This window comes from Amphiura filiformis, chromosome 10 (assembly GCF_039555335.1).
Source record: "Amphiura filiformis chromosome 10, Afil_fr2py, whole genome shotgun sequence".
Classification (NCBI taxonomy): Eukaryota; Metazoa; Echinodermata; class Ophiuroidea; order Amphilepidida; family Amphiuridae; genus Amphiura; species Amphiura filiformis.
The window spans coordinates 2,339,787-2,364,102 of NC_092637.1; the positions used below are offsets into that span (position 1 = coordinate 2,339,787).

At 34.1% G+C, this 24,316-nt stretch overlaps 1 protein-coding gene across 17 annotated transcripts in view; it reads left to right on the forward strand.

Annotated features, from left to right (window-relative positions):
• LOC140162407 (uncharacterized) overlaps positions 1–24,316 on the forward strand; it is a 334,104-nt gene that overhangs the window by 258,004 nt on the left and 51,784 nt on the right. For 12 of the 17 annotated variants that reach the window (XM_072185627.1, XM_072185626.1, XM_072185622.1 and 9 more), the window contains exons 2-3: positions 9,777–9,836; positions 17,240–17,299. The exons of 2 other annotated variants lie outside the window; for them this stretch is intronic. In XM_072185627.1, coding sequence (XP_072041728.1) covers positions 9,777–9,836; positions 17,240–17,299 — 120 coding nt within the window. The remainder of the gene's footprint in view (positions 1–9,776; positions 9,837–17,239; positions 17,300–24,316) is intronic. 3 more of the 17 variants (XM_072185616.1, XM_072185620.1, XM_072185617.1) reach the window with 2 other exon arrangements.

The following is a 24,316-nucleotide window of genomic DNA, read 5'->3' on the forward strand; positions in this document are numbered from 1 at the left end:
ATGAGACTGATAGCTGATCCGTTTAAATTTTAGTGGGAAAACCTCGATTGCAACTTTATTTTACTTCCGTTTTATCTTTCAATAATATTATCAACAGACCACTTAAAGACAGTGTTAACGAGTAAATACAGTCGTATTGCTTTGGCTTTTGTGTCATATACATCTTGCGTCTCATATCACACGTGTGATACCACATTATTCAGGTTGGTGCAACTGAAACCAATAGCATCGTCCGTGTTATATGAGACGAATGAAAGCTCTGTTGCATGTATTTTTTCAATGTACTTCAAATGGTCATGAATTTGTATATAAAATGACACGGAGCTTGAAATCAAAATGTAGAATGTATACGACAGCTAAAACGAGGATTATAGTCTCCATGCATGATTTCTGTCTTCTTTCATTTTGTTTTGAATAAAACATTAAGGTAGAGGATTACATTCGCAAGTATATCATCTTCCACTCTGTAGACTGTAAATATAATACTGTTGATGTTTATACACATTTCAAATAAAAAGTGCAAATGTGGTATTTGTCTGGGTAATGTCAATGTGTCCAGGTCACAAGATGTTGACTAGAATGTAGATTTGGTATCAAGTGTTTTATTCAAACGTGGCTTGAATGTAAACGATACAACGTAGATTTAAAGCCATATATAACATTTCCATATGAAATAGAATGGTATTTTTTTGTATAAAATGTTAGTTTCCGCTGTCAGGTATGTCCTCTTTTAATTTGGGACCAAACAGACGAGGTAATACAAATAAAATCGCTTTTTAATACCAGCGCATACGTCAGTCTTGTCGGTTCTTTTGATATGTCACGACTGCCCGCACGCCATGTATGTACTGTGTTATGCGCATCGTGTACGCGTTCGACTAATATTTCCATCGGTTCCTACGATTTATTGAAAATCTCGGATTTTGACAAAACTACAGCACCTCAAGTCTTCATTTTTGCAGGGTATATTAGTTGACTAAAGTACATAACAATCGTTTAAAAAAGAATTTTGAAAAATATTGAGGGCGTACTCCTCAGGAAAGGTTATATTATGGCTTTAATGTCAAAATGAAGTTTTAACGAAGGAGGTAGAAAAGGAGAGTGAGGGAGAGAAAGAAAAGGACAGTTAGAAGGAGAAGATCGAGAAATGGCTGGAAATGGCAATCTCTGGTGATCTGGTATACTTTAAATGATATTGAAAGGCTTTTAAGCCTTTCAATATCCCCTTAAAAGGGGATACATAACTTGTGTAATTCAGTCATAATCTTAGGCTTCCTCTTTAAATCCTTTACAAAGTTAAGTTCAATGACACGTCTTAAAGTGCTAATCCTCAGCACCTCAGGCCACCTCAGACAGAGAAATATCCTTTTGGTCCTACCGGTAAACTATAGCCTTGAATCCTCCTATTACGGTGAACGATAGATACTATACAATTTTTTTGTCATTTTTTTAAAAACTTTTTAAGTTGTGCAAACCTACAATCTGAAACTTTTTGGAAACGGTGATACATGTTATGTATTCGTACACCCAATCACTACCTCATGCACCATCCATATTGATCTTACACAACACACTTCAAATTTTGTAGAGTGTAAATATTTTACTCCCTTATTAGGGATACCTTACACGTACGACTCACTTAATTTATTTACGTATCTTGGGAAATAGTAAACATATTGTAGGCGTCTCATAGTTGCCAATCTTATGCCAGATTTCTTTTTCTTCTTATTTACTCTTAGTGTCGCCTTTCTTGCAAAATCTGGTGAATATTGGTTTAAAACTTAATGTGCATAAGAGCCTGTCTTTATATGTACGTATGTAGATTGTTTTAAAATACTACGTAGTCATAAGACATTCCTTTTATCGACGACACATTTCTATTGCTACAAAATCATTTTTGCTTAAAGTTAGCGTCTCCACGAATAATCGAAAAGGTGTTCTCCATACGTGTGCTGAGGCTAGTGGATCAACGTCTAGACTTTGTGCTTGTGCGTGTAGCGCAATATAAATCACTGCGGTTTTTTAAAAATTAATATAGCCTGGGGAGGATCTTTAAGCATGGATCAACTTTCTATTTTAAATAGTGGACATTTCAGGAAAAGTTATATTTAGGTCCTACAGTATTCAAAATCAGTTTTGGATAGTTTTTCTTAATCAATGTTGTCATCATCAAGTTTTACCCCCTTCATCGGAAATGGGCTGACAATTACTAATATTTTGAATGGTCTTACTGAGCCGATAAAACTCGATTGTAAACTTGATCCAATTCACTAGGATCCACAACATGTTCATCTATCCGGGCACCGTTCTTTAACCCCAATATATTTGTAAATTCATTCAATTTTGGTACAAAAACTCATACCCTGCAACTTGAGATTGAGATAAATGTTCTACTATTGGTGTTTAATTGATGTTATTGAACTATGTCATTGATATGAGGCCATTGTGGCCCATAGTGAGTGCAGTACACAAAAACAAAATCAGATGAGACTGATAGCTGATCCGTTTAAATTTCACTGTCAAAACCTCGATTGCAACTTTATTTTACTTCCGTTTCAACTTTCAATAATATTATCAACAGACCACTTAAAGAAAGTGTTAACGAGTAAGAACAGTCGTATTGCTTTGGCTTTTGTGTCATATACATCTTGCGTCTCATATAACACGTGTGATACCACATTATTCAGGTTGGTGCTACTGAAACCAATAGCATCGTCCATGTTATATGAGACGAGGGAAAGCCCTGTTGCATGTATTTTTTCAATGTACTTCAAATGGTCGTGAATTTGTATATAAAATGACACGGAGCTTGAAATCAAAATGTAGAATGTATACGACAGCTAAAACGAGGATTATAGTCTCCACGCATGATTACTGTCTCCTTTTTGTTTTGAATAAAACATTAAGGTAGAGGATTACGTTCGCAAGTATATCATCTTTCACTCTGTAGACTGTAAATATAATACTGTTGATGTTTATACACATTTCAAATAAAAATTGCAAATGTGGTATTTGTCTGGATAATGTCAATGTTTTTCAGGTCACAAGATGTTGACTAAAATGTAGATTTGGTATCAAGTGTTTTATTCAAACGTGGCTTGATATGAATGTAAACGATACAACGTAGATTTAAAGCCATATTATAACATTTCCATATGAAATAGAATGGTATTTTTTTTGTATAACATGTTATTTTTTGCTGTCAGGTATGTCCTCTTTTAATTTGAGACCAAACAGACGAGGCAATACAAATAAAAACGCTTTTTAATACCAGCGCATATGTCGCCAATGCGATCCACTCATTCGAACGTCAGTCTTGTCAGTTCTTTTGATATGTCACGACTGCCCGCACGCCATGTACGTACTGTGTTATGCGCATCGTGTACGCGTTCGACTAATATTTCCATCGGTTCCTGCGATTTATTCAAAATCTCGGATTTTGACAAAACTACAGCACCTCAAGTCTTCATTTTTGCAGGGTATATTAGTTTACTAAAGTACATAACAATCGTGTAAAAAAGAATTTTGAAAAATATTGAGGGCGTACTCCTCAGGAAAGGTTATATTATGGCTTCAATGTAAAAATGAAGTTTTAACGAAGGAGGTAGAAAAGGACAGCGAGTAAGAGAAAGAAAAGACAGTTAGAAGGAGAAGATCGAGACATGGCTGGAAATGGCAATCTCTGGTGATCTGGTATACTTTAAATGATATTGAAAGGCTTAAGGGGATCCATAAATTGTGTGTAATTCAGTCATAATCTTAGGCTTCCTCTTTACATCCTGTACAAAGTTAAGTTCAATGACACGTCTTAAAGTGCTAATCCTCAGCACCTCAGGCCACCTCAGACAGAGAAATAGCCTTTTGGTCCTACCGGTAGCAGGTAAACTATAGCCTTGCATCCTCCTATTACGGTGAACGATAGATACCATACCATCAACTTTCTATTTTAAATAGTAGAAATTTTCAGGAAACGTTATATTTAGGTCCTACAGTATTCAAAATCAGTCGTATTGCTTTGGCTTTTGTGTCATATACATCTAGCGTCTCATATAACACATGTGGTACCACATTATTCTGGTTAGTGCAACTGAAACCAATAGCATCGCCCGAGTTATATGAGACGAGGGAAAGCTCTGTTGCATGTATTTTTTCAATGTACTTCAAATGGTCATGAATTTGTATATGAAGAAAATGACACGGAACTCGAAATCAAAATGTAGAATTTATACGACAGCTAAAACGAGGATTATAGTCTCCATGCATGATAACTGTCTCCTTTTTGTTTTGAATAAAACATTAAGGTAGTGGATTACGTTTGCAAATATATCATCTTCCACTCAGTACAGTGTATACATAATACTGTTGATGTTTATACACATTCAAATAAAAAGTGCAAATGTGGTATTTGTCTGGATAATGTCAATGTTTTTCAGGTCACAAGATGTTGACTAAAATGTAGATTTGGTATCAAGTGTTTTATTCAAACGAGGGCTTGAATGTAAACGATACAACGTAGATTTAATGAATATGAAGTTTTAAGTAGAAAGGGAGAGTGAGGAAGAGAAAGAAAAGGATATAGTCAGAAGAAGAAGATTGATAGAGAGGGAGATACCGTAAAACCCCGTCTACAAGCATATAAAGTGCTTCTGTTGAAAGCTAAATTATTCCAGGCGCCATTATGGAGTTTGAGCAAATGAATTACAGATCCAAGTATATAAAAACAAGTATTATTGTAAGACCAATCTATTGTATTGGTATATATACGCCTGGTCCGTTAAAGTTAAGCTTTCATCAAAAACCCTATATGTGACCCGGCAGCACCAATGAGCCGTAAATTCCCTAAATTGTATTCTGAGTTACGGTATAAAATGTGTACGAAGGTCGTATTCATCGGTAACTTGGCGCGACATCTGACTCATTTTGATAGTCACAACACCAATCAATAATCCTATTATTGAAGTGGATAATAAGCTTCTACCTTAGATGGCTATAGAACTTTTAATAGCTCTGGTCTTTGTTTGCTTTTGCTAAATCCTTTTCAAGTGGTGGGTTACCAGGCATTGTATTTTGTATAGGTATGCATAACCAACAATTAACAATGAGAGAACCTTCTTACACCTCGTTGACTTGGGGATGATTTGAAATGACCGCCAATTTTGACTGTTTGATATTTATTGCCAGCAATGTGGAAAAAGAGACGCATGTATAAATGAAAAAAGCTATAATTTTGTTGAAGGAGCAAAGTTTAATAAACCATAACCCCGCTTCTGGATATCGTTTGAAGTCAAATGATATACCATTTTTAAGTTTATGATGTTTATTTTTAAACACGAAATAAAACAAAATTGACCGGGGAGGAATTTACAGCTCATTCGCCATGAACGGTCACATATATGCTTGTAGACGAGGTTTTACGGTATTGAGCGCGGCAGACCGGTGTACAAAAATGAGACGTGATACAGAGGCTTAGACAGTCCATTGCCGTTGAGAAAGCAATGGATTGCCATAGACCATAATAAGACCTACTTGTATCGATATTAATAATTAAGTGATATTAAATGAGAATTGATTCGCGACCACTTATCATATATCGAGTAGGTAACTATAGTTTGATGTGAAAGATAGTTAACGATATTTACTTTAAAAGGGCATTTCGTGATCCACAGCATCATCCCCCCACTTTTTTCCAAAAATGTTGAGATTTTTATATCACTTGACACCTCTGGCTACATAATGTTTATGTACAAAAATATTCTTGCAGAGTAATTCGTTTAGCAAAGATATCGTGAAATTTGAATTTCGTTCTGGTATACCAGAACGAAATTACAACACATTGTCTATACACATAATCGTGCATAACTTGCAAACGCAAAATCGGAATCAACTGAAATTTTGGGAATAAGCTTTTTTCGTGGATATCTACTGAAAATGTCACAAAAAGAGGATGATAGGATCACGAAATACTCCTTTAAGATAACAGCAATGAAAATGGCTCTAAATCAACTAGCTGGAAATTGCTTTAAAATCACAGGTGATACTAAAAGGCTTTAGGAGATCCATAATTTGTGTAGTTCAGTCATAATCTTAGGCTTCCTCTTTACATCCATTAGAACGTTAAGGTCAATGAAACGTCTTAATGCTAATCCTTAGCACCTCAGGCCACCTTAGACAGAGAAATATCCTTTTTGGTCCTACCGGTAGCAGGTATACTATAGCCTTGACTCCTCTTATTACAACGAACGTTAGATACTACAACATTTTTTTCGGATTATATTTTTTTACTTTTTATGAAACTAATGATCAGCAAAATTCGTTTTCCTATCTCAAGTATCTAGCTACTAAATTTCTTTTGAAAACCAGATAAATAAACTTTAACCTTTAAAGCTACACGATGTATTGTTGGTCGAAGCAGCCACAAAAAAAATTATCTTCATTATCTTAATCAATATATTATTGAAAAATAACGCTTTGATGTTTTGCAATAGTTCATTCCACAAATCATACTTTTAAAACTTGCTTGATTTATTGTTGTTAATGAGTTATGCACGTTTTCGCAAGATGCTGTAAACTACCAAATCACAACAGTTTAAAATAGTTGCTAACCTTAACAGCAATGCAACTAAACAGCTCTTTTATCAAGTTCGGATACAGTAACGCTATAAATAATTCATAATACCAAGCATTTATGCCACTATTTTCCGAAGCTTAATTCTTATGCATATTACATGTTATCACGCGGTAAACATAAAAATCAATTTAAAATCTTATGTCAAAAGCTTTCATATTGGATTAAAAATTTATATATTCAAGTGAGATTTGAAAATCTTATGTCAAAAGCTTTTACATTGGATTACAATTTCATATACATCTAAGTGAGGTTTGAGGTTTCCTTCAATCAAAAGCGCTAACAGTATTAAAAGTTCTTCATCGGTCAATCATTTCCACTATGTATTTAAAAAGCATCTTATGCAACTTTTAATTCTTATTGTATCTGGTTATATGACCACGTTTGATATTTATATTTATATTATTTATTAGTGTTTTTCCTAAGTTATTATGGTTTATTGTTATTTTTCGTATTTATTTAGTAGGATATTCAATAGGATATGGCAGTTTTTAGTTATTCAATGAACTGACAATCTGCTGTCATTTCCAATGATGAATTAACCAAACAAGGGATCACAGACTTTTAGGCTTCTTCGTGGAAGAAATGAATGAATGAATGAATGAATTAATTGGATGAATGTATGAATGAATGAATGAATGAATGAATGAATGAATGAATGAATGAATGAATGAATGAATGAATGAATGAATGAAAGAATGAATGAAAAGTCAAAGTGTTGAGCTATCTTAAGAACCCCTGAACAAATACAAGGCTTGTTTGTACTCATTTTAATGCATTTTTCATGTTGATTCCAAATATGGTCGTGGATATTTACAATTATGAAATTTTTGAATTTTCAAAACAAAATTGAAACTTGTCGTCTGCAGACGACACCCGCGTGAATAGAGTAAATTGGGCAGTATCTGTTCTTTACGTTATCTACGGATACTCCGTTTTTCCTTGGGATGACATACATTTTGCTTAAGGATGTTCGTAGTAAGGTAATGACCCTAGAGTATTGTTACAAATTGGATTTTGGCCAGGTCTGACATCTTTAATTTCGTTTCATTTAGTCTCCTGCGATATTAAAGAACGTAACACATGAACTGTTACATATGGCATACTTTCCTAAGCTATCTGATGTTATTCTAATGTTATTCAACTCGCCTAGGGGTTGCTCACGATGCTAACCTGTAAGTTAATGACTTGTATTGTTTTAGGGACGGAATCATATACTACTGTCATTTCTTTGAATATGCTCGTTTTAATTTCTAGCTGAAGGGAAGAGTAAGATAGACAATAAAAAATGATAATGTCGCTGGTGGAGGTGGCAGGACCCTAGTTTGTATAATTGTGTAAACTTGCTTGCTTTATGGCGTGATACTATGATCATAATGAGATGATTAGAATGTCGTCATTATAATCATCAACATCGTCGTTGGTGTCGTCATCATCAACATCATTATCATCATCATCATCATCATCATCTTCTTCTTCTTCTTCTTCTTCTTCTTCTTCTTCTTCTTCTTCTTCTTCTTCTTCTTCTTCTTCTTCTTCTTCTTCTTCTTCTTCTTCTTCTTCTTCTTCTTCTTCTTCTTCTTCTTCTTCTTCTTCTTCTTCTTCTTCTTCTTCTTCTTCTTCTTCTTCTCCAACAACAACAAAAACATCATCATCATCCCCAACATCACCTTCATCAATCATGTTCATCATTATCACCATCATCATAATCATTGTCATCTTCTAACATTGAGTATTTTCACCATCTTCATGATCACCAGTCTCCATCATATTCTACTTCTTCCCAATTGTTTTTCAGTTGTATTTGTCCTGTTTTCATCTTCTTTATTTTTAATAAAACCACAGCTCGAGAATTCGCCTGTTCCCATTCTTTTCTTGCTTTTTTGCTTCCGCTAAATACTCACTAATGTCCTCAATAAACTTCTTCTCCATCATTCTTCTTTTCCTTCCTCTCCTATTTCTGCTCACCATGCATCCATGTATACTTCATAATACATTGACATTTGCAATAGTAAACCAAGCAGCTTGGCCTCTTCACATTGCTCTACGTCTTTACCTTCAGGTGTTACAATTGATATGCATGATGAAAATATATTAGTGAGCAAAATGAAGCCATATCTGTCTGTGTGTCTGTTGTAATAGTTTTAAAAGTACATTGTTATGCGGAGTAGATAACGGGGACTCTTGAAAAGATGATAAAGTATAATTAATGATGGAAACTTGGTAAAGAGTGGTAAATTACGCTGCTTTATGCTGAAACTCAAATACCTCCTGTTGGCATCAGACGCGTTACTCGAAAGATGTTCAACATATGCATTTATTATTTATATAATGTCGATCATTATTTTGCAGGGTTCAACGTAATGCTTGTTTATAAAACAGGATTATGAAACGATGAAAAGCTTTAACTAATCATCATGATGATTAATTCAACAACAAAATTGAGAAGTCATTTAAAAATTACTCGCAAAATGTTCAATGACTAAAATAGAAGAGTGCTCCGCCAAATAGATGCAAGTAATGACGTCACACTATGATCAAGCATTCAATTTAAATTTGCAAACAGATTCATGATGCGTTTTAATCAATATTTTATCAACCAGATTGAGAGAAGTTATGTAATCGATACGTATAAGTACATTGTATTAGCAATAGTTAAAACCCTAATTTTCAGATCACACGATAAAAATTAAATCAGTTCTTGCCAAAGTCTTCAGTCCAGCCAGCAGCACCTATTCATTTATGACCTGCGAGCTAACGGACTTGTCAATCATTAATTTGAACTAAAACAAGCATATCAATTGTCTCATTGAATCATAATTGTTTCATGGTATATCTCTTATAAATCACATTTTGTACAGCCCCTTTATAAAGATACATCGCAGTGTATCACATTATATCGCAGTGCATTATAAGTGCACATTGTCGTAAAGTAATGGATGACAGAATGATACAGCCTTGAAGTGTATGGTACTCTCTTTCATCCAATGTTATTGACCTTGAGTTTTAAAAAAAAGTCACATAATAGAAATTGAGCGAATTGTGAGACCGCTCTTTCCATCAAGTTACACTGTAGGTGTATAGTAAGTTATTTAAATCTGGGGCAAAGTTAATGAACGGATATGAAACTTTCACTTCATAATTCTTACAGTCATTTGATGGGTCAGACAAGGAGGTGGCTAGAGTTAAGTTTGCAGACGTCGAGATACAGGTAAATTTACAAGACGGTTTGATTGACCTTTGACCTCACAGTTTATATTATTTCACAGCTAAAAAAACCAAGTTTTGGCTTTTACAACAATTGTGTTATAGTTACTTTAATACAACTTTTAAAGTTCGTTAACGATATAGTTTGACTTTGACATTTACCATGTATATGTTGCTAATATTTTGATAATGGTGTTCCATATTTCTGTACATAGACAAACTTATGACGTATTATATTTAACATGAAATATGCATCCACTGCTTCCGCTGAGTTTTGTTATTGCAATATTTTATTTCATGTAATTATATACTCGCTTGAAACTTTTTAAGTGGCTGTAAATTCATTGACGTTCCTGCTCAAGAAACAAAAGATTCCTTGTAAGTTTTATAATCTAAGGCACATCGTTAATGTTTTGCATTGATTTCATCAACTAATGTATATTGTATTTTGTGTATGTTTCAAATGGTTTACAATACCTTTGTCCGATGTGTTATTCATGTGCTAAAATTCGACGGAAGCACGTACGTCTGAGAGAGGCTTGTATACATGTACTACTCAATATTCTGGTACTTTGTTGTTTCGTGCCTACGCGGAAAGAGTAAAAACATACCTTACTTAATCTTGATTTCATACGCGACACCACTTTACAAAATTACATAAAACAGTAACAACACCTGCGCTCCTCTTCAAATTCACATAATTGTGGGTTATATTACCATAATTATTATTACATAGAAGCGTGGGAGATCCTCATTCTTAGTATATGCACATATAGATTGTCTTTTGAAAACACATGTATCAGAAAATCACACGTAACGAAATAAATGAAGGGGAAACCACACTTACAACTATATCGAAGACAAACAAATCCAATCAAAGCATATTATAAAATATTGATGTTAAACATAATTATTCAGTTATTATACAGTTAATGACGTACCCGACTTAATTTTTTTTGCTTCATACATAACGGAAGCCCGATGGAGTTATTACATGCAGAAAGCTGAAGAAAAATAGACACATCAGTAGTGATTTACGTTACATGCCATGAACTGATTTTGATTCTTCCACTCCAATAATTTGTGATAGGCAAAAGGTTTCAATGGCATCTACATGTAGAGCTACATTTATTACCCACTGTGTGTAAACACTGCTCTTCCTTTTAAATTTCCATTTCCAATACTAGCTGTACTTTCGCATTCAAAAGCATCTCACAGAATTCTGCAAGTAAATGGTTGTAAGTAAGCAACTGACTGAGATTTACAAATTACGTTTTGCGCCGCCGTCATCATCATCATCATCATCATCATCATCGTCATCGTCGTCGTCGTCGTCGTCGTCGTCGTCGTCTTCTTCTTCGGCGTCGTCTTCGTCATCGTAGTTGTTGTTGTTGTTGTTGTTGTTGTTGTTGTTGTTGCTGTTGTTGTTGTTGTTATTATTGTTATTATTATTATTATTATTATTATTATTATTATTATTAAATTATTATTATTATTATTATTATGGTGGCCATATTGGATTTTTTTAAACGTGATATCTCATGATCCGAACATCCCCTGCACTTCTAACCTTAATTACAGTCGCGCACTATAAACAGCTGTTTGAACTTATTCTATTTTAATGCACAAGTGTCGCGTGGAATAGAACTCATGAACTTGTGATCATGTTTTACGTTGTTGGGGCATTGAATGGATAAAACTAAATTGGATTGCATAATGAAGTTGCAATATAGCCGCCGTCGCAGCTAAAGGTGTAATATCTGTTCTTTTTAATACTACCAGATACTTTGATTGCTCATTGTTGCTAATGTCAAACTTGTCAAAGTAACTGTGATTGCATCACTGATTGTATCACACAAGTAAATGAGATACATGTGGTTGAGGACTTAACACGGTTTGGAAATAAGCTCTTCATATGTATAATAACACTCAGGTACAGAACCGAATTTGTAATATTTGTAATATGAATTGTATTGAAGATGAGTTCCACTGTTTTATAATTTGTTCAACGTATAATGATATCAGATCCAATTTCTTTAATGACATGGTTAAACTTAACCCAAGTTTCTCAAATCTTTCAGATTACAATAAATTCATTTTTGTAATGTCAGATGGCAACCATTGTTGCAGGGTAGCAAAATTTGCAAATGAAATTCTCACACTTCGTCAATCTATTGTGTACACTAAGGGATAAATAAATTGTAATTATTATTTAGCTGTCTCCTCATGTACACGTCAACATCATGCTTGCTTCTGCCATGTTGCGCATTTGCGGCTTCTAGCATTTATTTTGTTCTTTTGATCTAGGCCTAAAAGCATGATGGGCGTTTGATGAGGTTTCAGCTAACATTGCCTTGTTTTTGTTTTTTTTTAAATGTATATGCATGTTATTGTTTTTAAAAAACCTTGACTATATTTACATGTATTATTATGTGCTATTTATATGTATTATTTATGTGCTATATTTTTATATTGTATATTATTGTTTTGTCACTCATAAGCCAGAATTGGCTGGTCTCTATGTGAGAGTGTGACGTTAATAAAGATTTAAACTAAACTAAACTAAACTATGTATTGAACTCAGGGCGGAGAATGATTAAAACACTGATTCAACCCCGTTCCCTCTCATGTCAGAACACAAAGTTCTGGTTTGGTTTAGTTAAAGATACTGTTTTTTAACCCATGTTTTTGGTGTGAGAACTATTTATATCTTCATTCATGACTATAAAAATGTGTGTTTATTGTTTTTGTTTACTTTATTTTGGAAAGCGTTGTTGAACTTGGGTCCTATATTACTATGTCAAATTAACATTAAGTGTGTGAAGACATATTCTAAAGAAAATGCTAAATGTCATACAGACTGAAATCTTATGGGAAGAAGATACGTGTTAAGTATACACATACTTAATCACTCGCTGGATACACCATGCATTATTGATCTTACACCATGCACTTTAAATTTGGTGAAGTATAAATATTTTGCCCCCTTATTAGGGATACCTTACACGAGCTACTCACGCAATTTATTTACCTACCTTGGGACATAGTAAACATATTATAGCCGTCTCTTGGCTGCCAATCGTGTTCTAGAGTTCCATTCACTTTTTTCTTATTGTTGGATCTAGCGGATATTTTTGTATGTAAGGATAGTGTACTTGAAGTAGCTTTTCTTTAGAGCTGTGTCGATTGTTTTCAGTATTACGTAGATTCAAAACATTAATCAGTGTACTTATTATAATCCTTTACCAATAACACATTTTGTATTCCAAGTAACATCTACTGTTTGCTTAAGACAGAGGTTAGTGTCTCGAAAGGAAATCTAAAAATGTGTTACTAACTCCTCAAAATCCCTTTTAACGTGAACAAGATCATAAAAGACCGACGCATTGTGACTGATACACAAAGCAGAGAACCACTTTCTACCTCGTATAACAGGGCAATTTCAGGAAAGGTATACTTTTAGGGAAGGCTCTACACTATTCAGTGTCGCTTTCAGTTTTTCGATCATTTTTCTTAATCGACGTTGTCATCATCAATAAATTTATTGTTAACGCCTTCATCGGCAATCAGATGGCAATAATGATAATGGTCTAAATAAGATGGTAACGTACGACAGTAAACTTACTGATCCACGTGCACTATTTAAAAGGTCAAATGAGAGACTGATAGCTCAAATAGACTGATCCATTTTAAGTTCCCTGGAAAAACCGCGATTGAAAATTCATTTTACTCACATTTTATCTTTCAATAATAAACATTTACCAAAAGGTAATTACTTCCTTTGAATAATGGCCATTATTCCTAAACGGTTGATCGTAAGCCACATTTGAAATATACAGTTGGGACGATTTGAAACAAATGAGGTGTCATAATGCGCAGAAATTCTGCTTCGACTGCATATTTCAAATTTGGAATACATTCAATGGTTTTGGAATATTGGCCATTATTTAAAGGGGTATTTACCTTTTGGTAGATGTTTATTATCAATAGACCACTTAGAGGAGGTGTAAAAGAGTAAGAACAGTCGCATTGCTTTGCATTTTGTGCCATATACATCTTACGTCTCATATAACACGTGTGATACCACATTATTTATTGTCGTGCTTCTGAAACCAATAGAATTGCCCTTGTTATATGAGACGAAGGAAGCGAGAAGGATAAACCTGTTGCATGTATTTTCTCAATGTATGAAAATGGTCATGAATTTGTATTTGAAGAAAATGATACCGAGCTCGAAACCAAATGCAGAATGAATTCAACAACTAAAATGATGATTATAGTCTCCAAGCATGATTTTTGTCTTCTTTTTGTTTTGAATAAAACATTAAGGTAGTGGATTACGTTCGCAAATATATCATATTTCCCTCTGCTCACTGTTGATATAATACTGTTGATGTTTATACACATTTCAAATACAAAGTGCAAATATGGGGTTTGTCTAGATATGTCAATGTTTTTCAGGTCACAAGATGTTGACTAAATTGTAGATTTGGTATCAAGTATTTTATTCAAACGTGGCTTTATTGAATGTAAAATATATTAAAATGAGTATGAAGTTTAAACGAAGAAAGAGCGAGCTAACAAAATAGAGTGATGAGGAGAAAGAAAATGATTGAGAGTCCGGGAGAGAAGAGCGATCGAGGAGGAGGGTGATAGAGAGTGAGAGATGGGTAGAATGGGCAGCGACAGGAAAAACAGACCGATATGAAAGGGTAGTGGAACAAAGGTGGAGACAGTCCGTTGCCAATGAAAAAGAAATAGTTTGCCATATATCTCAGATAGACCATTTAGATAATTAAATGATATTAAATAACTAATTCACGACCACTGTGAAATTACCTATAGAGTATGTAGCTGTAGTTTGGTGTGCAAAATAGCTATAGACTAAATGATAGTATGAAGTAAAAGAGGAAACTATTTAGATGATGTATTCGTAACATGCATCAGCAATATTTGCGATTATTTGTAGAACATGCTTCCTCGTTACATCCTAGTTCAATGACTCATCTTAAAATGCTAATCCTCCGCACTTCAGGCAACTGTTATAATGACTGAGAAATGTTCTTTTGTCTTACCGCCAGCAGGTAAACTAGACTCCTCCTTTAATTTCCTTTTTAAATTCTGATCCCCTGACAAACTATTGTATTTTGAATCTTGACAAAGCTTGAACACTTTTTCAAGGTCAGATGCAGTTACGCTATGAATTATTTATAAGCATTTTAGTCTCATTTTTCGAATCTTAATGCTTATGCATATTACATGTTTACCACGCGGTAAACATATAAACATGAGCTTTTATGTTGGATAGAAATTTCATGTATATTCAATAAGTAATAATTAAGATGAAATGTATTATGTATAGCACCTTCGCTATAACTCCAAATGATTCCAAGTCTTCAACTTTGTAAAAACATTGCGGCACTGTACATTCTTAGATCACAGTTCATATTGTTTTTAATTTTGCCCCAAAATGCACTTGTTTTTCTCTTTTACACAAGCTTGTTCCATTCTATTAATAGCTCATTCTGCCACATTCAGCTTTTTATAGCCACAGGGATTTACCATATTATTATGCAACACAATGAACATGTTGGACAAATCTATGGATTTCCAGACATGAACATTCTGCAAAATCTGGAAATTTCCAAAATCAGTAAATAGGCATGATTGAATTTAATATTCAGATCAACAGGAATTTATATTTCTCATGAAATATTTTTAAAATTGTAAACAAACTTAAATGATAAATTACTCAGATACATATCGCAACAATATCTTTGCAGTATTTCGTCGGTAAGGCCGTATAAAATTAATGTTTTGGTTCTCGTCCAGAGGATTTTCATGAATTGATGAGGGAGGGAGGTGTTTTTTTTTTTTTTTTTTTTTAATGTATAATTAGCATTGTCAGTAGTTTTCGGTCTTCTCCAACAGTGCTCGAGGAAACGATGAGGCCCTTTTTTTTCAAATGTGAGATTCTGAGGATAAACCCCTAGAGTACCACAAAAAGACTTGGAAGTGATGCTTGTTCTCTAATAAACTTATTTATATGTATGAAGATTTCATAAATCATTCCAAAGTCTAAAAAATTGAAAAATCTAAAAAAAAAAAAAAAAAAATCTGACAAATCCCAGAAATTGAGGAGGAGGGACGAGAACCAAAATATTAATTTTACACGGCCTAAAAGGGATAAACACAAATTTTAGTTGGCAAAGTGTTTGTTTCAACAGCGCGTACTCATTTATTATGTCATGTGAGCTAATGGACTTGCAACATTGTAAATCATACATAATCGAGATCATTGCGATCAAATGAGGTATCCCTATCATGTGAATTGTCTCATTGAATCATATTGTTCCATTATATCACACTTACACTGTACCTTTATATTTAAAGATAACGTTACATCGCAGTGATGTATCATAGGTGCACATTGTCGTACGGTAATTGACGATAGTATGATACAACCTTGAGGTGTATGGGTACTCTCATTCATCCAATGCTATTGACCTTGAGCTTGAATAGAATAATGGCAATTGAGCAAAACAACCCCATCATTTTCTGCCCTTTCTGTCGTTTCTGTCATTTCTGCATTCTGTCTTTTATACCACTGCCCTCCCCCCATAAAGATAACATTTTCAACCCACGTACAAAAAATATGAAAATTGCGTAAAATGGCCACTCAATATCAAAGTTAAACAAATAATCGAGCCTCAATAGAATTCTGGACTGAGAAAGAATATTACATAACGTTATTAATTGTAATGTGAACCGTATCACGGTGCACAATATGTGCAAATTGGCGTAGGGTAATTGATGAAAGAATGATACACCCATAGAGTGTATGGTTACTCTCTTTCAACAAATGTTATTGACCGTTGACCTTGGGTATTAATAATATCACATACTGGCAATTGAACGAATCAGGCCTTTCAATCAAGTTAAGCTATAACTATAGTACGTTATTTCAGTCTGGGACAAAGGCAAAAATAGAGTAGAATCATTATCTACTGAAATACTGTTTATTGTAAAATGTAAGATATATAGATGAGCTGACCTCAATGTTTATCAACAAAGGCAAGATACTAGTATATCGATATGCTTGAGCGAACTGCATACAACCGCTACACAATACGGGTCCTAGACGAAATATGATGCCCGCATAATGTCAGGTAAAATACAATGGACATTGTGAGGATGCTCGCGCATACTGCCAGACAATGACGTCACAAGTCAACTCATCTATATCACATATTTTCTAGCAATGGATATCATGTATTTCATATTTTATATCATTTTATCATGATAGGCTAGTTGATACAGTTTTTTGATTTACAGATAATTGATTGGGTCTACATTTGAGCAGTCATTTGAATTTCATTTCAATGATGTATTTCATAATTCTTACAGTCATTTGATGGGTCTGACAAGGAGGTACCTCGAGTTAGGTTTGCAGATGACGAAAGACAGGTAAATCATCAGACGGGTTGATTAAACTTTGACTGCACAGTTTATATTTATAATTCACAGCCAAAATTTAACGGCACACTTTTTTCCTGACAAGATTTGATTTTTACGTTGTTATTATATGTTTTGATATTGTGTTTTAGCTATTTTAATAAAACTTTGAAAGATTGCTAACGATATAGTTTTGCTTATACCTGGTTTTACTTATTTTATTGGAGAAGCTTTGCTAATATTCATTGCGTTCTGAATTTTAAATGGATCCGAACAGGTAAAACATTGAATCTTGATCATTCTCTCCTCTGGAATGCAGCATCACATCTTTCTAATGTTGATTATTCCATTAAGAGTAAGAGAAAATATTCTCACATGTTTCTTAACTCTGGATTCCATGCTTCGTTTGATGTGTCTCTTCATAGAATGACTTAACGTATTATATTGATTAAGTGTTATATGCATCCCGGGATCCATTGCTACTACCATTTTTGCAATATTTTATTTCGGTTGTAAATGCATTGAAGTTTTTGCTCAAGAAACAAAAGATCTCAAAAGTAACTTTTTATAATCTTGTTTATAAACCTTGTTTTATGTTATTCATTGATTCCATAATGCATAATGTATTGTCTGCATCTTTCAAATGGTTGAAAATTCCGTTTTACAATGTGTTATTCATGTGCTAAATTTCGGCGGCAGCACGTACGTCCCCGACGTCTGAGAAAGGCTTGTATACTACCTACTATTCTGGTATGTTGTTGTTTCATGCCTATGCGAAAAAAGTAAAAACACACCTTACTTAATTTTGATTTCATATGATACCACTTTACAAAATTATATAAAACAGTAAAAACACCTGCGCTCCTCCGCAAATTCACATAGTCGTGTGGTATATTACCATCATTACAAGATTACAAGCGTGGGAGGACCTAATTCTTACTTTTTGTAAGTGCAGGTTGTATGAAAACACATGTATCAGAAAACTAAACTAAAAATGGAAGAAAAATCACACTTGCAACCATAATTATTCAAGACAAACAAATCTAGTCAAAGCACATTATAACCTATATAGCATTCGTTTATTATAGAGAAATGATTAATCCGACTTACAACATTCATTTGCTTTATAAATAATGGAAGCTCATTGCAATTATCACGTGCAAAAGCTGAAGAAAAATAGAAACATCTTTACCAATTTACGTTACATGCCACAAACTGGTTCAGATTGTTAAACTTCATTAATTTTCGATAGTCAACATGTTTCAATGGCAACAAAAGGTACAGGAAACGCGCTACATCTGGTACCGAATGTGTGTAAACACCGCTCTTCCTTTTAAATTTCCCTTTTCAATACGAGCTGTGCTTTCGTATTCAACAGAATATATCAAGTTACTGTATGTACGGGCTAGGAGTATCTCACAGTTCTTTGCAACATTCTATGATTATAATCATTGTCGGGTACGTTATAACGAACAGCAGCAACAACATCATAATTTTGAACTTACTTTCTGATAATATTTAATTTTCATAACACATTATCAAACACATTTTCAAACTGACATAAGTGATTTACCAATGTTATCTACTAGCAAGGAATTGTCACGCTTCACATATTTTTGATTACTGCTGTGCAATACTGTTTGAACCAAGTTTATATACTGTTTAAACCAAATTTATATTTTGGCCCTCAATATCGCAATATCGCGGGGAATAGAAATCATGTATCTGTGATCACGTTTTTAACTGGATAAAGCAAAATTGGTTTGAATAATGAAGTAGAAATGTTCCAGGAAAAAGTATTTGCCTAATAATGAATATAGCATTGCCTATAATGTGTTTATCTGGTTACTCAGGTTTGAGACTGACTTTCCCTCCCATGTCGGATCACTGCGGTCTATTTTGTTTTCGACTTATCGATACTGCAAGTTACCGTAATTGTTGGAATCTGTAATTTTGATTTGTATATCATCATTCATAACTAAGAAAAGTACATAAAGTGATATCATATGCATGTGTAGCCATCCATTTTCTCAGTATATTTACTTCAATTGCTTTACATGTGTCTGTGTTGTTTGTTTACTTTATTTGGAGAGCGGTATGTTGGACGTGAGTCCTATATTACCATATCAAATTAACATAAAAGTGCGTGAAGACACATTCTAAAAAAACGCGCTAAATGTCATACAAACTGAAATCTTTTAGGAGAAGATCCATGTTAGATTCACCATATATATATTGATCGCACATTGCACACCACACACTTCAAATTTTGTGGAGTGTAAATATTTTGCCCCCTTATTAGGGAAACCTTACACGCGCGTCTCACTTTCTTATTTACGCACCTTGGGTTATAGTCAAAGTGGGTTATAGTCAACATAACGTAGGCGTCACTTGGTTGCCATTTGCCAAAAATAGTATCTAGTACTTTTCCTTCATGTTGGATCTAGTGAATTGGGGTATAAGGGTAGTGTACATAACCCAGCTTGTCTTTAGAAACTAGTCGATTGGTTTCAATACTACATGTATGTAGTTATAAAATATTTATGTTACCGATAACCCATTTTTATTTTATTTAAAGACCGAAATATTGATACACCAAGAGACCGCCTTTCTATTTTAATACAGGAAACAATCAGGAAAAGTATATTTAGGCTATTACACTATTTGTTATCACTGTCAGTTTTGGCTTATTTTTCATAAACGATGTCATCATTTATTTTTACCCCTTAACCGACAATGTGCTTCCAATAAGAAGAATGATGACCAGATTCAATGCAACGATAAGACTGATAACTGAACTAGACTGATAGATTCAAAGTTCCCTGAGTAAATCTCGATCAAAATAAAGTCCACCTTCCAATTATTATCAGCAGGCCCAGTGGCGTAGTATCATAGGGGCACGGGAGAACTTGCCCCCCCCCCCTCGATTGCAAAATTTCGAAAATCCCATGGGAAATTGCCGAAATACGGCTTGTGCCCCCTCCCCCACCCAATCAGACCCCACCCCCAATCCACGCTACGCCACTGTCAGCAGACCATAATTATAAAGAAAGCGTTTAAAAATGAGAACAATCATATTGCTTTGGCTTTGTGTCATACATATCTACTAATCTAGCGTCTCATGTAATACACGTGATACCATACTATTTAGCTTCGTGCCACTGAAACCAAAAGAGCATCGCCCTTGTTAGACATGGTATTATGAGAAGACTAAAAGCAAGCAAGTGTATCTCTCAATGTACTTCAAATGGTCGTGATACACGCATTTGTATTTGAAAAAAATAACACCCAGTTCGAAATAATAATGTAGAATTTATTGGACAACTAAAAAGTCTCCATGCATGATTTCTGTCTTCACAAGAGATTACATTGGCAAATGTGGTATTTGTCTTCATAATGTTTTTCACGGCACAAAATGTTGACTAAAATGTGTTTTGTTATAATTGAAATAAAAAATGAAAGAAAGAAAGAAAAGAAGGAAAAAGAAAAAAAAAGAAAGAAAGAAAGACAGAAAGACAGAAAGACAGAGGGATCTAGAGAGCGAAATAAAGAAAGAAAGAATGAAAGAAAGGAAGAAGAACATACATGTATGTACCCTTCAACCCTATATGAATGTTACAGTATGCTATTATGCGATCCACAATGTGTGATTCATAAGGATATCTTAATGCTAAAATCACATATTCAAAACTGTTTTATATCAACAATATCAATGTTGACGTATTTAATATTGTACCGAAGGAACGAAAAAGATGGAAATATAAAGCAAGCATATATAGAGTAATATTGAACCATATTGTAGGGTCTAATCACATGTATCAACGTGATTTACACTTAAGCTTTTGTAGAACATACGTCCCCTTTACAACCTCTACTCAGTGTTAAGTTCAATGACACATCTGTTAATCCTAAGCACCTCAGGCTACTGGTAGTGATAGAGGGATGTTCTTTTTGTCTTACCGCCAGCAGGTAATACTCCTGAACCCTATTTTAGACAACATTAGATACCATTACTATAAAGTGTTTTATCGTAGTTTATTTAAACTCTTCAAGGAGCTAACTCCTAATAAAAAATTTAAGCTTGACGAAGCTTTAAATTTAACAGTAATGCAACCAAATCTCTCTTTTATCAATGTTAGATGAAGTAAAGCTATAAATTATTTATATACTGAGCATTTATGTCTTATTTTCCAAGTCTTAATGCTAATGTATATTACATGTTATCACGCGGTAAACATAACTATCAATTTAAGTGCCTTATACGTCTAAAGCCTTTATATTGGATTAAAATTCCATGTATATTCAATAGGTAACAAGTAAGATGAACAGTGCTCCAGGCTTCCCACGTAAAATAGTGTACCTTCGTTGTTAATTTCCAGCTGAAATCGTCTCTTACTTTGGACTACATTAAAGTACCTTCCAAAATAAATTACGCGTTATTTATCTAATTATATATACTACATTTTGACTTTTAAGAGCAGACGACGGGTACAGAGCGCCTGTCTCCCAATTAACAAGGTAGTATCTGCTTTGTATTTGGCACATTCTCCGATAAAGTGTCCAAAATGCCAAATATGTGTCGCCCATAGTTGCAAGTCGTATTCAGACTTGTTTCGTCAGAAAGAAATAGCTTTTATTGATATAACTTATACTTAGGAGTTGCTTTTTAAAATGTGTGAGGCTAGAGGTTGTAACATACCTAGAAAGAATAAAACAATAGAGCTGATTATGCATGTCTACTGTTTTCCTCCATGTCGCCAGCCAAGGTGTGTTCAGTATAATGATGTCCCTGCTCTCTAAACATGCGCGCATATAATGGATTATAGGTACTTTTCATTAGCTGGTATCATGCCCTAATTATAAAGTATAAATCATCACAACACAGATTATTAAATTTTTCCAACAGGTCTTTCAGACTATGTCGTTAATATTGTTCACAGATACGTTACCATATTTCTAATGGATAACAATCTGTGAAAATAATTGGCTAGATGAATGTTCTCATATGTGATGGATCAAGCAGGCTCCATAGTTATATTATATATATGGAACAAAACATAATGGTTTCAAAGTAAAAAAAATCAGGTCTATTAATGGCAAAAGTCCTGACGTTACGTTCATGCCTTCACAGATACGTTACCTAAATTATACTCCCCTCGGAAAAAACGCTGTGATAAATGAAGCCAAATACCATACCAGACTTTAGTACATTGGGTGATGACTGATCAAGTATGGGTATTAAGTCGGTCAGTTTTTACACTTGCACGATTAAGACAAAGATGGGAAAGGGTTTCACAGATACGTTACCACTGATACGTTACCCCCAATACGTACAAGTAATATTGCTTAAAAATGAAGTATTGTTGAAAAATCACCCATGCACTATTTTGTGTTCTTAAACTATTAAAGTTTACGATTCTGAACGAATTTTATGAATTCTTTGTGGTTGGCATTTTGTCATTCCTGAGACCAAACTTGGACGCTTTAACGGAGAATGGGCCATTTACAATATTTATACTTGGAAGGGCAGACATCCTGCTTAAAGAATAATGATCGTAGTAGGGTAATGACCTTCGAGTTCTCTTACAAATTGGATTTTGGCCAGGTCTGAAATATCGTTTAATTTTGTCTCTTGCGACATTATATAACATGAACTCTTGCATATGGCATAATTTCCAATGCTATCTAATGTTATTCATTCCCCATGGGTCGCTCTCCGTTGCAGAACCTGTAAGTTAATGACTTGTATTATGTTAGGGAAGGAAACATACACTACGTTCATACCATTTCCTATTATCATTTTGATTTCTAGCTGAAGGGAAGATTAACATAGACAATAGAAAAATGATAATGTCACTGGTGGAGGTAGACGTTATGCTCCCGGATATACTCAGAAATAGCAGGACCCCAATTTGTCTAATTGTGTTTAAACTTGCTTGCTTTATGAATGGTAGACTTTACTGTTCCTGGATAGACTCAAATATAAATGAACCAAATTGTGTGTAACCGTATTTAAACTTGATAATTTTTTGCCTCTTGATAATCATAATTAAATGATTAGAATATCAGTATTATCATCATCAACCTCGTCGTCGTTGTCATGACGTGTTATTTTTTCGTCCATGCGTCCATCACAGTTTAGATTTATTATTATCTTTTCACTCATTACATGATACAAGAATAATACATAAGAATAATACATTATAAAGATATAAGGAATAATACATATATAACAACTATGGAAATGCATAATACAACGATGAGTGAAGGAATTACAGTTGAGGCACAAAGGCACGTAGCTCTGTAACCCCTTGATACAGGTATATGGCATTTATTTGACATGGCATCAGGTTGGTAGACAACAAAAATACCGAGTCCATCGCCCATAAAGGGGAAGGGGGTGGGGGTGAAGTCCACCATAGGTTTATTCGGTAAAGTTAATGATTTCAATTTTAAACTTGGTAGTTTGGTTACAGTAGCCATATCTTCCTCTTTTAATATACTTAGCAGATTGTCTGGTGACAATCGCATTTTCTTCGTTGTTAATTTCCATCGGATACCGCCTCTTTATTTGGAAGCAGACTACGTTAATGTCCCTTCCTAAAAAAATTACGCATTATTTGCCGTTATCTAAAAATATTGCATATACTACATTTTGACTTTTAAGAGTAGATGACGGGTACAGAGTATCTGTCTCCCAATTAACAAGGCAGTATCTGCTTTGTAAGTGTTTACATTTACAACATTTTTACCTAACTTGGAAGGACAGACATTCTGCTTAAAGGATGATGATCGTAGTAGGGTAATGACCCTAGAGTACTGTTACAAATTGGATTTTGGCCAGGTCTGACATCTTTAATATCGTTTCATTTTGTCTCCTGCGACATTATATATAGAACGTAAATCATGAACTCTTGCATATGGCATACTTTCCAATGCTATCTAATGTTATTCATTCCCTATGGGTCGCTCTCCGTTGTAGAACCTGTAAGTTAATGACTTGTATTATGTTAGGGAAGGAAACATACA